General features: G+C 36.3%; 2 protein-coding genes across 2 annotated transcripts in view; one reads left to right on the forward strand and one right to left on the reverse strand.

Annotated features, from left to right (window-relative positions):
* Positions 1–1,270, reverse strand: part of LOC117108371 (glycoprotein-N-acetylgalactosamine 3-beta-galactosyltransferase 1-like) — a 4,404-nt gene extending 3,134 nt beyond the window's left edge. The window contains exon 1 of the mRNA XM_033250371.1: positions 1,122–1,270. The gene's annotated coding sequence lies outside the window, so the exon portion shown is untranslated. The remainder of the gene's footprint in view (positions 1–1,121) is intronic.
* A 6,422-nt stretch (positions 1,271–7,692) lies between these two features.
* The window catches only part of LOC117108311, a 10,253-nt gene continuing 3,832 nt past the window's right edge, over positions 7,693–14,113 (forward strand). Inside the window, exons 1-4 of the mRNA XM_033250288.1 lie at positions 7,693–7,918; positions 9,763–9,830; positions 10,419–10,540; positions 11,193–11,319. Coding sequence (XP_033106179.1) covers positions 7,819–7,918; positions 9,763–9,830; positions 10,419–10,540; positions 11,193–11,319 — 417 coding nt within the window. The 5' untranslated portion in view covers positions 7,693–7,818. The remainder of the gene's footprint in view (positions 7,919–9,762; positions 9,831–10,418; positions 10,541–11,192; positions 11,320–14,113) is intronic.

The following is a 14,113-nucleotide window of genomic DNA, read 5'->3' on the forward strand; positions in this document are numbered from 1 at the left end:
CCCCCCCCCCACCCCGTAAGGTTGCTATACAAATGTGCTCCCCAGGACTAACAGCCACCACCAACACCCGAAGACAGGAGTTATGTTTGACCTCTACATCTGGGAGGATCAGCAGTGGCCTGTAGGCCTATATTTAGACACATCTCAACAGGCCTATAATAGCAGACCTGTATCTAGGATCAGGCTCAAATGCAGAGGCACAGTTAGCCGTCAGTAGAATGTGATGTAAAGTAAACTGCCATTATGGGAGGGACCTAGGCTAGAGTAGTAGGCATCCATCATAGCCTCGAATTACAGATGATCGGACCAACGAGACAATCAGGCCAAGACGATCGGGCCCAACAAGGGTGTGTGTGTGTGTAAACCTTGATTAGCAATAGCCTAATTGCAAAATAAATTTTTAAAAAGTAAATAATAATAAGTGACACAAACTCATATTATTTACTCATGTTTCACAAAATAGAAGAACATTTTTATTGATAAATACAAGTACATTTTATTTTAGGCCTAAAAAAAAAAAACGAGCAACAATGTGCTCCATACATTTTGGAATTTGGCGGCCGAAATTGACCTAGGCAAGCAAAATGTTTTAGAAATTTTCGATTCTGCCAGAACTCGCGGAACAACAACGCGGCGCTCCATACATTTCGGCATTTGACGGGGTGCAGCCGAAATTGACCTAGACAAGCAAAATGGTTTTAGAAATTGTTGATTTTGCCAACAGATGATTGGGCCCAATTTTCAATTTTGCCTAAAAGACGATTGGGCCCATTTTCAAGACAATCGGGGCTACTTTCAAAATTGGGTACGATCGTCTTAAAATGGGCCGATCATCTGGGCCCGATCTTCTGCGCCCGATCGTCTCGTGGGCCCAATCATCTGGGCCCGATCGTCTCGTGGGCCCGATCGTCTGTCACCCATAGCCTCTACTACTAGCACGCCTCCCTGGCCTAGGCTAGTTGGAGTAGCCTAGTAGTAGTAGTACTAGTAGTAGTAGGCACTCACTAATAAGGTCTTGGCTAGACTGGGCAATGTAGGCCTAGAGCACAGCAGTAGCTGATTTTACATATCAGTATCTACTATCGCATGTTCAGATTATCATATTTAACATTTCATCTTACCTGTCATTTAATCGAGAAAAGTATACCTTAATGATTTCAATTTTGCAATCAGACGTTTACACTGTACTATCTATCACGTCAGTGTTAGAGATAAATTCTAATAGCGCCGCCAAGGAGTCACTTTGGCCGTATTCGACTGGTCGTTCTTCGTTAAACCGCGCCCACCTGCGCAGTGGTGGTAAAATCCTACTTAACCGAAGACGACCAGTCGAATAGGAAACTGAATACATAGCTCTATGCTGAATACTCAACAAAACAAAATGGCTGCATATTTAACGCGATACGCGCGATACACGCTGCGTAATCAAGGCTGCTTCAGATTGTGGCAGTATGGGTTAGTCGTAAAGAAGATGTTTTCATCCAGTTTTTGAATTCTGTTTTTGTAATTCTGGATGAAAATATGTTTTTTTTATGAAAAACCCTTGGTTACTACCACAAGTTGAAGCAATCTTGATTACGCAACGTGTATCGCGGTAACTATACAGCCATTTTGTTTTGTAGAGTATTTACAAGTTTTCTATTCGACTGGTCGTCTTCGTTGAGTAGGATTTTACCGCTGCGCAGGTGAGCGTGGTTTAACGAAGAACGACCAGTCGAGTACGGCCAATGGAACGTTAAAAAAGTATTACCAGGAAATTGGGGGCGCCCTATTCGAATTCGAATAGAGTTTTGGAAACGGTAAGCGTTATATGGGCGACTGCAGGTTCATGAATAATTAAGTAGCAATAGAAATTGAATATTCATTTCACCTAGCTCTGTATGTTATTGTCGACAAGGTCCAGTGAACACACACTTCTGCTGTCCTAGCCTACACACGATTTTTTTTTCTGCTTGTGTAAAGTAACAAAGTGAAATTATATAGGCCTAGCCTAGGCCTATTTTTTTTGTATGTTCTGTACCTTGTAAGTAGTACAAAAGAATATAAACAGAAGCTATCACCAGCGGCAGTAGTCCTAATAATAAACAATGGCCTATGTAGCCGCGCCAGGCCCATGCCATGTTAATGCCAGGCTACCACTAGATGATTTATATGGTAATGTAGGTCTGGCCCCTAGAGGCCTAGGACGCTTTGGCTACGAACCAATTATTATTCTACAAACACACATTAGTACCGGCCCTGTCTCAATTATTTCATACTCTTCATATCCATATTAATTTTAGGGTGTTCATAACAACACCTGAAGTAGTGATGCCCATACTGCAGCAGCGGTGCCTATGTTCTTTTTATTTTTTGTTAAACAATTCTTTATATTGTATATATTTTTGTTATGTTTAAACTGTACCACATTGAAAATCAGTGTAATCTGAAAGTTCCTACAGTATAAAGAATAAATAATAAAAAATAATAAATTTAAGGATTAATATATGAAATATAACAACACCTGCAGTAGCGGTGCCCATAATGCAGTAGCGGTGCCCATCTAAGGATTAATGTATAAAATATAACAACACCTGCAGTAGCGGTGCCCATAATGCAGTAGCAGTGCCCATCTAAGGATTAATATATAAAATATAACAACACCTGCAGTAGTGGTGCCATTAATGCAGTAGCGGTGCCCATCTAAGGATTAATGTATAAGATATAACAACACCTGCAGTAGTGGTGCCATTAATGCAGTAGCGGTGCCCATCTAAGGATTAATGTATAAGATATAACAACACCTGCAGTAGCGGTGCCTATATTCTTTTTATTTTTTGTTAAACAATTCTTTATATTGTATATATTTTTGTTATGTTTAAACTGTACCACTTTGAAAATCAGTGTAATAGTACTGAAGTGCCTACAGTATAAAGAAAGAATAAATAAATAAATAATAAATAATAAATTTAAGGATTAATATATAAAATATAACAACACCTGCAATAGTGGTGCCAATCTACTGTAAGTATTAATGTATAAGATATAACAACACCTGCAGTAGTGGTGCTATATATTCTTTTTATTTTTTGTTAAACAATTCTTTATATTGTATATATTTTTGTTATGTTTAAAATGTACCACTTTGAAAATCAGTGTAATAGTACTGAAGTGCCTACAGTATAAAGAAAGAATAAATAAATAATAAATAAATAAATTTAAGGATTAATATATAAAATATAATAACACCTGCAGTAGCGGTGCCCATCTAAGGATTAATATATAAAATGTAACACCTGCAGTAGCGGTGCCCATCTAAGGATTAATATAAAATATAATAACACCTGCAGTAGTGATGTGTTGCGTCGCACTTTGTAAAAATCGTCGCACTTTTTAATAAAGTCTGTCACACCTTGTAATAACTGAGCTGTCGCACTTTGTAATAAAATGAGCAGTCGCACTTTGTAATAAACTCTGTTGCACTTTTTTAATAATACACGATCCATGTTATCATCTAGGCCTATAGATTTTTGATAAATTCTCATTTTTCCCGGGGATCGAATTCGTTTTTTTCACCGTTTTGTATTGTATCATCATTACATCGATGGAATGGCTCCAACACAAATAGACCCGCCCTGGATCTAGTGGGATTGGAGGGTGCGGTCCAAATCCAGAAGGGGTCCAATTTTATATTCCTTGTATGTCGGATTATATAATTTTATGTCCGACGATGGGGGATATGGCTCTAATTCTACTAGGCCCCCATTCGGTCAGATTATCAATATGGTATGTCGGAGTGATCGGGTTCAAATCCCGAAGGATTTCCATTTGATTTCCCCATTTTTATTATATCATCGTTACACCGATATATATGGGATACCTGCAGTAGTGGTGCCCATAATGCAGTAGCGGTGCCCATCTAAGGATTAATATAAAATATAACAACACCTACAGTAATGGTGCCCATAATGCAGCAGTGATGAAAGAAAGAACCAGGTTTATCCTGTTTAAGGTGAATACAAATTTTTAGACATTTACCACTGCCATCATTTCACTTTACTCAAAAGATAAAGACTTTTATAAAATATTCTTGTTTTCTTAAATCGACTCGTTGATTATCCGAAAACTGATGTTTTATGTGTACTGTACTGAGATAAATCCAGTACTGTATTTACTTAATTAAGTGGTAGCAATTTTGTTGTTCTGAATTGTGTCGCGTCAAGATATTCGTAAATGTTATTGTTAGGGCTCGGGGAGGGGTGGATGGGGCGGTATCACCAGTGGGGTACTTGTTTCAGTCTGTGGATGAGGACAAGTCTATTGAGACTAACACTATACAAAATGATCTAGGTGGACATTACAAAAACATGTAACATTTCCTTTAATATCATATATGTTGAGCTAAAGTAAATAAGTAAATGCACTGTGCTTGAAAAGTACCCATAGTAACACTAAAAAGGATTAAAGCACATAATATTTCACAAATGTGGCACATTTGTAATGCTGGTACACAATTTTAAATTTATTAACAATAATAATTAGCTTGAAGTAGAGAAATATAGACCTACTCTACTGTAACATATTTTACATTTGTCTATAGGGCCTACAGCTGGTATACAGTATTATGCATAGAAAATTTGCAAGTGTATGATAATTCTTTAATGTTTTTTGTATATTATTACAGAATACCTTAATAGCATTGAGCAGAAAACTCTCACCGGAAACCCTGGGGCATGTCCACACGCCATTGCGAGGAGAAACTTTGTCGTGGCAAGCTCCTTGAATCAGCAAAGATGCCACATTCACAAACATGAACTCTGTGACATTGTTGTGTTGGGTGTATAGTAAGCCAGAACTCCCATCAAAATGGGTTTCATGCGATGTTTGTGGAAGGTGACTATCCAATGGCTCAGTATGAATGATTATATGTTATACCTTACCGGTAATCCTTAGATGGGCACCGCTACTGCATTACGGGCACCGCTACTGCAGGTGTTATATTTTATATATTAATCCTTAAAATTATTTATTTATTATTTATTTATTTATTCTTTATACTGTAGGCACTTTCAGTACTGTTACACTGATTTTCAAAGTGGTACAGTTTAAACATAACAAAAATATACACAACATAAAGAATTGTTTAACAAAAAATTAAAAAAAAAACAAAAGGCACCACTACTGGAAGAAGGAAGAATAGGTAAGAGATTTGGAGCGGCTGAAATATTTTCAGAAAATATACAATAATAGTCAATATGCTTTTATTGCATTACGTTTTTGTAAACAATTTTGGGCACTAATCGTCAGAGGTCTCGGTGCCACAGCCAACACTTTTCATAATTCGAAAATACGTGATAGGCAATGTCTGAACAGGCATAAAAAGTGCCTGTTCAGTGTAGTTCTGCTACATACATAGCGTATGTAGCAGAACGTTGTCATACGTTCAAAATTTTGAACATGTCCAAAAATTAAAATCGACCCCAGCGTACCCCCAACGAACAGCTAACGAATAAGATGCCCACTTGGTATAGGCCTATTCAGGTTAGTTTGTTGGTGGCTGTATAGTCCAATTCTTGATAGGCAGATTATTCTCTGGCAGACTGGGCATCTGAAATCGGTGATGGTTGGTAAAGTGTTGGCAGTCTGTTGACGCTCCTTTCTCAAATATCTTGTTTCGCGGTTGTCCTTTTTCTGCTCACTTGCTGCACCAGTGTGAATCGCATTTCTCCATCCAGTTCTGTCATTGGATAGTAAACCCCTATTAGTATTAAGGGGACACCTTCGAGACTAAAAATTGTGTCCCCTTAATAGGACACTGACCAAAAACGCAAAATAGTCCTTATAGGGTTTTTGGCATGTTTTCATACAACGATAATTATTGACATCAGAATCAGCTAAGTAGAATTAGATCTAATTTATAGTAACAATTTACATGTAAATTCAATTCATTTATAATATGAAATCAGGACAAATGTAATTAAAACAACAATAGTTTTATACGTTGTAGAAGCGGGTTTGGTGCAGCGGGAACGGTATGGTATCCCAACCTCGAGGTCAGGGTTTCAGTAGTTCCTTGCTGTACTGTACATTTCCTTGAGTATTGGCATATCTGCATTGCTTCTCCTGTTTTAATGCCCACCCCACGGTCTAGAGGCGTGAATGTAGGTTAAAGGGTTGAGAGGTCTCTGTTCAATTCCCGACGTTATTTTTTTTCTCTAAAGAATGAAAAAAGCAGTCAATCAGCTAAAAAGCAGTCAATCAGAGGGGCGGATCCAGAAAGTTTCTGACGGAGGGCCCAATAGGTATTCCACACCCACCTCAGCCCCACCATGGTCGGGGCTGAGGTGGGCAAATGTTAAGAATAAACGTTTGGAAATGGCACTCTCAGATGGTAAGAGTATGTTCCTCGACAAAATTGTTGACTTCCTCTCGACGGGAGTTATGCTCTCTTAGATGTACCCCTCCCTCACGGGCGTTGGAAAGGTCTAATCAGGACTTAAAATTTGAATAATATATCTCCTTTTTTAAAACAATGTTTCCAAATGAGGTGGGTCCTGCCCGGCTGGGCAACCCAGGCCCCCATTGGATTAATATGATATATGTCCTACATTCGATGTCAGTGACACATTGTGCTGTTCTGTATTAACAAAGCCCTTTTGGATCGGAGTGCTACAGCGAGGACCCTACTGGACCCTATGGGTAGGGGCACCGAAGGGGCTCTTAAGCAATTTTAAGAATAGGCCCCTCTAGACGCTCGGAAATAGCACAACAGATGGTAAAAATGCTTTTTCAAAGCAGTGTTCCTCGACAAAATTATGGACTTCCTCCCATAATTTATAATTCGCTGGAAAATTATAAAATCGCTGGGAAAAAAAATCGGCGTCGGGGAAATAGCGTTTTGTTTGTGTTCGTCGTCAAGCAATAGAAAATTCAAAATTAGTGAGTAGTAAAATACCGGTAATCGAACTCTCCTTTCGCCCACAGCTGGATCCGACACTGAACTAATGGGCACACTTCCTTTTTTCCCCTCTTTCTTTCTTTAATTTAAATCTTCTCATTTTTTTTAATTTTTCGGTGTGACTGGCACGGGCCCCCGCTGGATCCGCCCCTGTTAATCAGCAAACAACAGACAGTCAGCAGACTATTCCTAGAGCTCCTTATCGGAGCAAAAAACAATAGGTTTTACATACCTCTTTGCTGGCGGGCATATCATACTAAGGCAGCCTACGAGGCCTGGCCTCCGCGGCATTTCAAAAAATTTGAGGTTTAAAATGATTAATTTATAAAATATATTTAAAAATTTCCCATTACCTAATTATAAACATGAAGCATAATATAATCATACAGGGACTTCCTTTTGTTGCTTCAGTCTCGTTTTAAATTACAGTAAATACAATTATATGTCTATTATGATGAATTTTGTAATCTGTTGAATAACATTCCAGAGCCTAATGTGCCCTCACAATTCTCTGCTTCGCCACGTTTTGTGATGAATTTACGGTTTTGTTTTTTTTTAACTTATTTTACAAAAGCGCCTATTTTGTATTTCCCTTCCTCTCGATTTGTGACCAAAAAAATACCCCCCTGATAAAGGTTTTGCCTGTAAAGTTTCAGGTTGGACAATCAAATACTGTAATTCCATTTATTTATCGATCTATAAAACCCACACAATGCTTGCTACAACAGATGTTCTGTTCGCATTCAATCGTGAATAACTAACGGAAAGGATGAAATGATTTGTATCACTTATGGAAAGGATGATCGGTGTCATGACCGGGTACGTGTAAGGAAGATTAGATGCCTCAACTGTAACTAAGTTTTGGGATTTGATTTGAGACGATGATGTCATCACGATTTGAGAATGTACGATGGAAGGGATGGCTTGTGGTCCTTGGAGGGATACTTATTCACATCACCCTAGGAAGTCGGTACACATTTGGTAGGTTCATCAAGGTTTAATCAATTTAATATATACTACTACAGATAAACAGGCTCACCGAAAGATATGTCTACGACATCATTATCATTGCAATCATCATTATCGTTGCAATCATCACCATCATCTTCGTCCTCATTTATGTCATCATTATAATCATCATCATCGTCGTCGCGTCATCATCACCGTTGTCGCCGTCATTCTGTTATTGTACGTCAAATTTCGCTCTCATCATGCGTCCCGTGGTTTCTCCATCCTTAAATAGTTGCATTTGCTTTGTAATCGGCTCCATATTTTGTTCCTTGCAAGGTTTCAGCATTGGCAGATGTGGGAGGGGGGAGCTGCCAAAACAAATTCTAGACCTACCTTTTCAGGACTCGTGAGCTAAAATTTGATTTGTTACAATTAGAAAATTAGATAATATATCTGCCTGAATTTAAGGCAGGAGGTGTTGGGATGGTACCTTTTAGAAATTTCAATATAGGAGTAAACTGATTTTGAAATCTAAAAGTACAAAATAAATGTACGGAGGCATAGACCTAACATAAAAAGTATATAACAGTAGAACTTCCAAGTACTGTGGTTTTTAAGAATTGTAAAATGGTGTAAAACGTAAAATGATAATGAATGTATAGCCTTGTAACTTGTTATCTTAAAGCAATATCACTTTGCCTCAATACGGTAATTACTGTTTTTGAAATTAATATATCTACACAAACAAGACTTTACATATTTATGTATGAGATCGGAACAAATTATATGATTTTTGTAGCATTTTTGCCAGACATCAGAGGCGGATCCATGGGGATTCAGACAACCCTTCCCCGTCTGTGTGAAGGAATATAAAAAGAATAATTCTGGCCAGCTGCATGCAAAATGCATGCTGACCTACCTAGGCGTAGGTTGGCAGATCGGACAAACAAGGCTTAGCTAGCCTTCAATTATAAAATTAAAAACAATTTCTTTGATTTAAAAACACTGTTTTTGATTCGAAGTCGTAAGCATCATTTTTGTACAAAAGTGCGTTCTTAAAGGTTATAACACATGTCAAATATTATATTGAAATACAACAGTGAATCCGCCTGTCTGTCAGGCTGTCTGTTTGAAATGCATATTCAAAAATCGAAATCTGTAGATATTTACCATGAGCCTAGAGTTAATTAATTTGATATCCTTACATTGAACAGTTTGCTATGATATGATTTTTAACATCGGATTTTGAGCCAAATATTCTCGGAATATGATAGGCCTAAATACCATTCGGTTGCTCTACTCGACTGAGCTATTAGGCCACATGGTACCGTATACCTCCTTAAATTTTTCGAATAAGACACGTATAAATGTATACGGTAGCATTGCATAATAGGCGATGATGTTTAAACATACGTAATTATCAACAGTTATTTCCCATTAGTATTAATTCATTGGAGTTTAAGAAATCCATGATTTAGAGAATGGGTAATCGATACTAATTGGATAGCAACGCCTAGTATTTGAATCATAAATGACTGTTATAGACGGCATTGTTTTAAGTGTCAACTGTCTTCTGTTATGCTAATAATATCAATCTGATCAAATATAAACACACGCCTTAGCGAGACTGTCCGTGAACTGGTCAAACAAAATAGGCCTAATATAGAACATTTTGGTAATTAATACTAATAGTAATAATAATATGTCAAGGACGTATTCAATTTGATCAATAAACAGAGGTTATAATATCAACTGACTTATTAGACATAAACCATGGAATTTCTATTATTAATTTAATTATCATTATTTATTGCTGAAGTTGTTATTTGCAGAAAAATTGTATTAACAGCTTTGGTATTTTGACTTTTTTACAGGTAATCTTACCTCCTATATCACATCCTACCTGCGAGAGCGGACCCCTTCTGAAAGTATACGATATAAGGTAGGCCATTATACGTGATCAATATTTTGGAAGGTCTATCTTTAATAACCTATAGCTTACCGTTATAATATGCAAGTATCATTGTATTTATTATGATTGTCTATTAGATATATTTAGCTTGATGTTTTTACCGTTAGATGCAGGGGCTTAGTGTTTCTGATCTATTCTAAATATTCCAGGTGGGGTCGTATTTGGCGTATTGACATGGGTTAGCTTGTGGGGCGCATACGGTTGGGTGGGGGCTCGATAGTTTACTGAGGGGTAGCAAGCTAGCAAAATAGTTTTAATTATAGGTGATTTGAGCGTAATTTTGTCCTCAATTTCCAATTGTGTGGCGTGGAGGAGCCCCGCTGGCGCGCAATCTTTTTGGAGGGGTGTGCGCAGTTTCGGACCTGTTACAGGTCTGTTTATTAGCGCATGTGTCATAAACGTTGTTGGCATGACCCTCCGTATCCATCTTTTCTTGATTTTCTGCACGAAATTATTTGGGGGAAAGGCAAGCCATACAAGCGTTCTCTACCCATCTGATACCAAAATATAAATCCCCTCTATTATATGAATATTGTGTTTTCTATTTATTTTGTAAAGGACACAACTTCGATATTTCTTTTGTTAATAACGTGCTATGGAGCGACGGTACCGTTAGGAGGCGTGTTAGATGAACGCTTAGGTCCGAGACTAGTGTCAATCATAGGGTGCTGGGTTGCAAGGTAAATATTAATGTCTTCTTGTACTTGACTGAGAAATTTGGGCTCTAAAAGGCCATGATAATATTTCAACACTAATAATGAAAACGATAACGGTAGTGATAGGCATAATTGCCATCCGCATCATTATCATCATAATCATCATCAATCTCATCATCATCATCGTCATCATCATCATCGTCATCATCACTGTGCATGACCATGAGTATTCTCGCATAAAAATGTTAATGATCTTATTCATGTCAATGATATTAAAAATAATGGAAATGATAATATTATTAATGATAAAAATAATTATAATAATAATAATAATAATTCTATATACATACAATAAAAGAAATAATAATAATAATAATAATAATTTGTTATATTATTATTATTATTATTATTATTATTATTATTATTATTATTATTATTATTATTATTATTATTATTATTATTCTGGATTTATGTAGCGCCTCAGCGTTGTCACAACCGCGAGGCCCTTAACAACAACTTTGAGAAGAAAATAACCGTAAATTATTTATGCAATATTTTTGCCCAAACTAAAGCTCAATACGTAGACTAACATTAAAAGTAATAAATCAGTAACAGATAGGCCTAATAACAATGAATTCCTTGTATTGTTATTAATCTATTAAAATTATTTTTACAGCATTGGTGTATTTACGACCTATTTTAGTATACAAGATTCATTTTATTCAGTACTTCTAACCTATGGATTAATATTTGGCATTGGATCTGGTATCGCTTACATACCGGCATTGGCGTGTGCTATGAAGGTAGGATATGACGTGAACTAGGTTCTAATAGGCATATTTTTATTTTTATTTTTTATTTATTTCGGTATAAAAACAGACTCACATCAATCCCAGAGGGCAAACATGTGAGATTACAGGCAAATACAATAAACAAGAAACATAAAGAGAACAAATATAATGCCCATTGAATAAGAAAAGCGTACATTAAACAAGTTAGCAAAATAGTATTTGCATGAAACATTAACTAAATTCTTGTTACCTAAACAAACGTCAAAATAAAGTGAATGAGACATATGAATCAACTAAGTCCTATAGGCCTAACGATTTTCAAATTTGCCGCTTTTATAAAATTCAATTACAATATTTACAATTAGGCCTATTATTAAAATCATTACTTTAAATTTATTAAGATATAGAGAGATTATTAATATCAATTCATTATTTAGATATTTACCAATTGGAATTTACAAATTCAATAAATTGCATTTAAATATCAAATTAATACGAAATACGAAATACGAAGAACTTTATTGCAATCTCTCATTCAAAATTGAAGTTTAACAAAAGGGGGTAAAACATTAAAAACAACATCACAAACACATACAAAAATAGAATAAATCTACAATAAGGCATTACAATTAATTAGGAAACATTAAGTTAAGAATTGTACAAAAATAAATAATTCGGTAATTAATTAAAATTTATATGACATTTTATTTACAATTAAGTTAAAACATTATTGCAACAGGGAATCAATAAGACAATGCGGACCGACAGCTAAACCAACCAAAAACCGACTCGCGAAAAATAAAAGGAATAACTCATCTAAAAAAGATCTCGCCAGAAAGGAGGGCCCGTGTGTACAGGGACGACCTACCAGTTATTGAACAAACTAGCATTTGTTATAAAATTCTTCGAACGCTCTGTTTTTATTCTAGGGAGAGAAAATTCACGTTTACAATTTAGGCTGTAATGCTTCTCCCTAACTTTAGGCAAAAGATGATTTAGCCTATGCGTTGAGATTTTTGAGCTTCTGGAAATAGTTCGGGTAACACTGGAACCGGGTGCGCCTCTCTGACAGTAGGGATATTTAAAAAGGACCTTGCACATTCGTAGCTAACACCAGGTAAAATAACCCCTAAAGCCCTACTTGGGATTTGTTCAAGCTGTTTACTCTGTGTTTCAGTGATACAAGTTCCCCAAACTGGAGTTGCGTATTTTAAAACGGGACGTATAACAGAAACATAATAGCGAATCATACCCGGGACACATAGGCCAGATCTACTTAATCGTTTAAGGAAATACAATCTGGTATTACCTTTGGAAATCATAGTGTCCACTTGCAATTGCCAAGACAGGTCACTCGAAATATTAAGACATAAGTGTTTGCACGAATTAACGTTATTAATTATACTGTTATTAATACTGAGAGGGTAAAAGTTTGATTTATTAGATTAACAGCATTAGCATTTCAACAGTTTTATTGGTATTGATAACCATATGATTATCAAGAGTCCAATCAACTGCCATATCAAGAACTGACTGGAGCCCACTAGATCTGTCTCTGCCAATGCGCTCATATAGACAGTAGTGTCATCCATATATTTAATGAATGACACTCCGGTCATGAGGTCATTGACAAAGACAATGAAAAGTATGGGCCCCAGCCAAGAGCCTTGAGGTATCCCCCTGTTCAAAGAAACCCAACTAGAAAAAACAGATCCAAGCTTAATAAGCTGCTTTCTGTCACAAAGGAAAGATGCCACCCAGGAAATTAAGGCAAAATCAACATCAAGCCGTCTTAGTTTATCAATAAGGACATTATGGTCCACCAGGTCATAAGCTTTTTTGAAACCACGAAGGAGCAATCTGACCTCTTGGCGAACATCAGTTATAGCTTTGTAGCATTCATGGAGAAAATGTACTAATGCGTCAACCGTTGATACCCTTTTAGAGCACCCAAACTGGTTAAGGATGATTTTATCCTTAACTTGCTAACATATTCTTTCACCAACTACCCTCTCTTAAATTTTAACTGTACATGACGTTAAGGAAATTGGCCGGAGGTCTTTTTCAACTGACCTAGGGGGTTTAAACTTTGGAATCGGAACTACGTCCGCACACCTCCATATCTCTGGGATAAACCCCTCACTTATACTACAGTTAAAAATTGAGCACAGGGGGTTGGCTAAAACATGAGAGAACTCTTTTAAGACCCAAGGGGGATACAATCCGGGCCTGGGGCTTTGTTAGGCTTAATTTCTTTAAGCAAAGACTCAACCTCAAGAGGAGTAACAATCAGATTGTCAAGTAATGGGCAAACCCTCTCCTGGTTTTCAGAAGGCTTTCAATGAAACTTGAGGTGAGTGATTGAAAAAACAAATTAGAAACTAAAAGGTGAATTCATTATTTAAATATATTTACAAATTTGAATCTACAATTTAAAAAAAAATTGCACTTAGACAATCACAAAGAGACCACAGAATAACACATTTTTTTAGAATTATTAAAATTATTAAATAGGATTAAATTAGGAAGTATTGTTGTGAACATAATTATTAAAATTTAATTAACTACAACAAATCTAAACCTTACAATTGTAATTATTTGCATTAAAAAAAAAATTGTTCAATATCAATCAGTCGTTTTTCCCGTGTGCAGATATTAGCAGAGATACAAAAATGTAGAAATTCTTTTGATATGTAGATTATTTGTTGGAGCGGAAATATATGAATTTTAATACCAATTATAATCTTAGGATAGGAGTATTTTTGGTCACCAAGGATAACCCACTAAGTCCGAAGACTTGTTTCCA

This window comes from Anneissia japonica, unplaced genomic scaffold (genome assembly GCF_011630105.1).
Source record: "Anneissia japonica isolate Jap-2015-1 unplaced genomic scaffold, ASM1163010v1 scaffold426_len1935630_cov189, whole genome shotgun sequence".
Classification (NCBI taxonomy): domain Eukaryota; kingdom Metazoa; phylum Echinodermata; class Crinoidea; order Comatulida; family Comatulidae; genus Anneissia; species Anneissia japonica.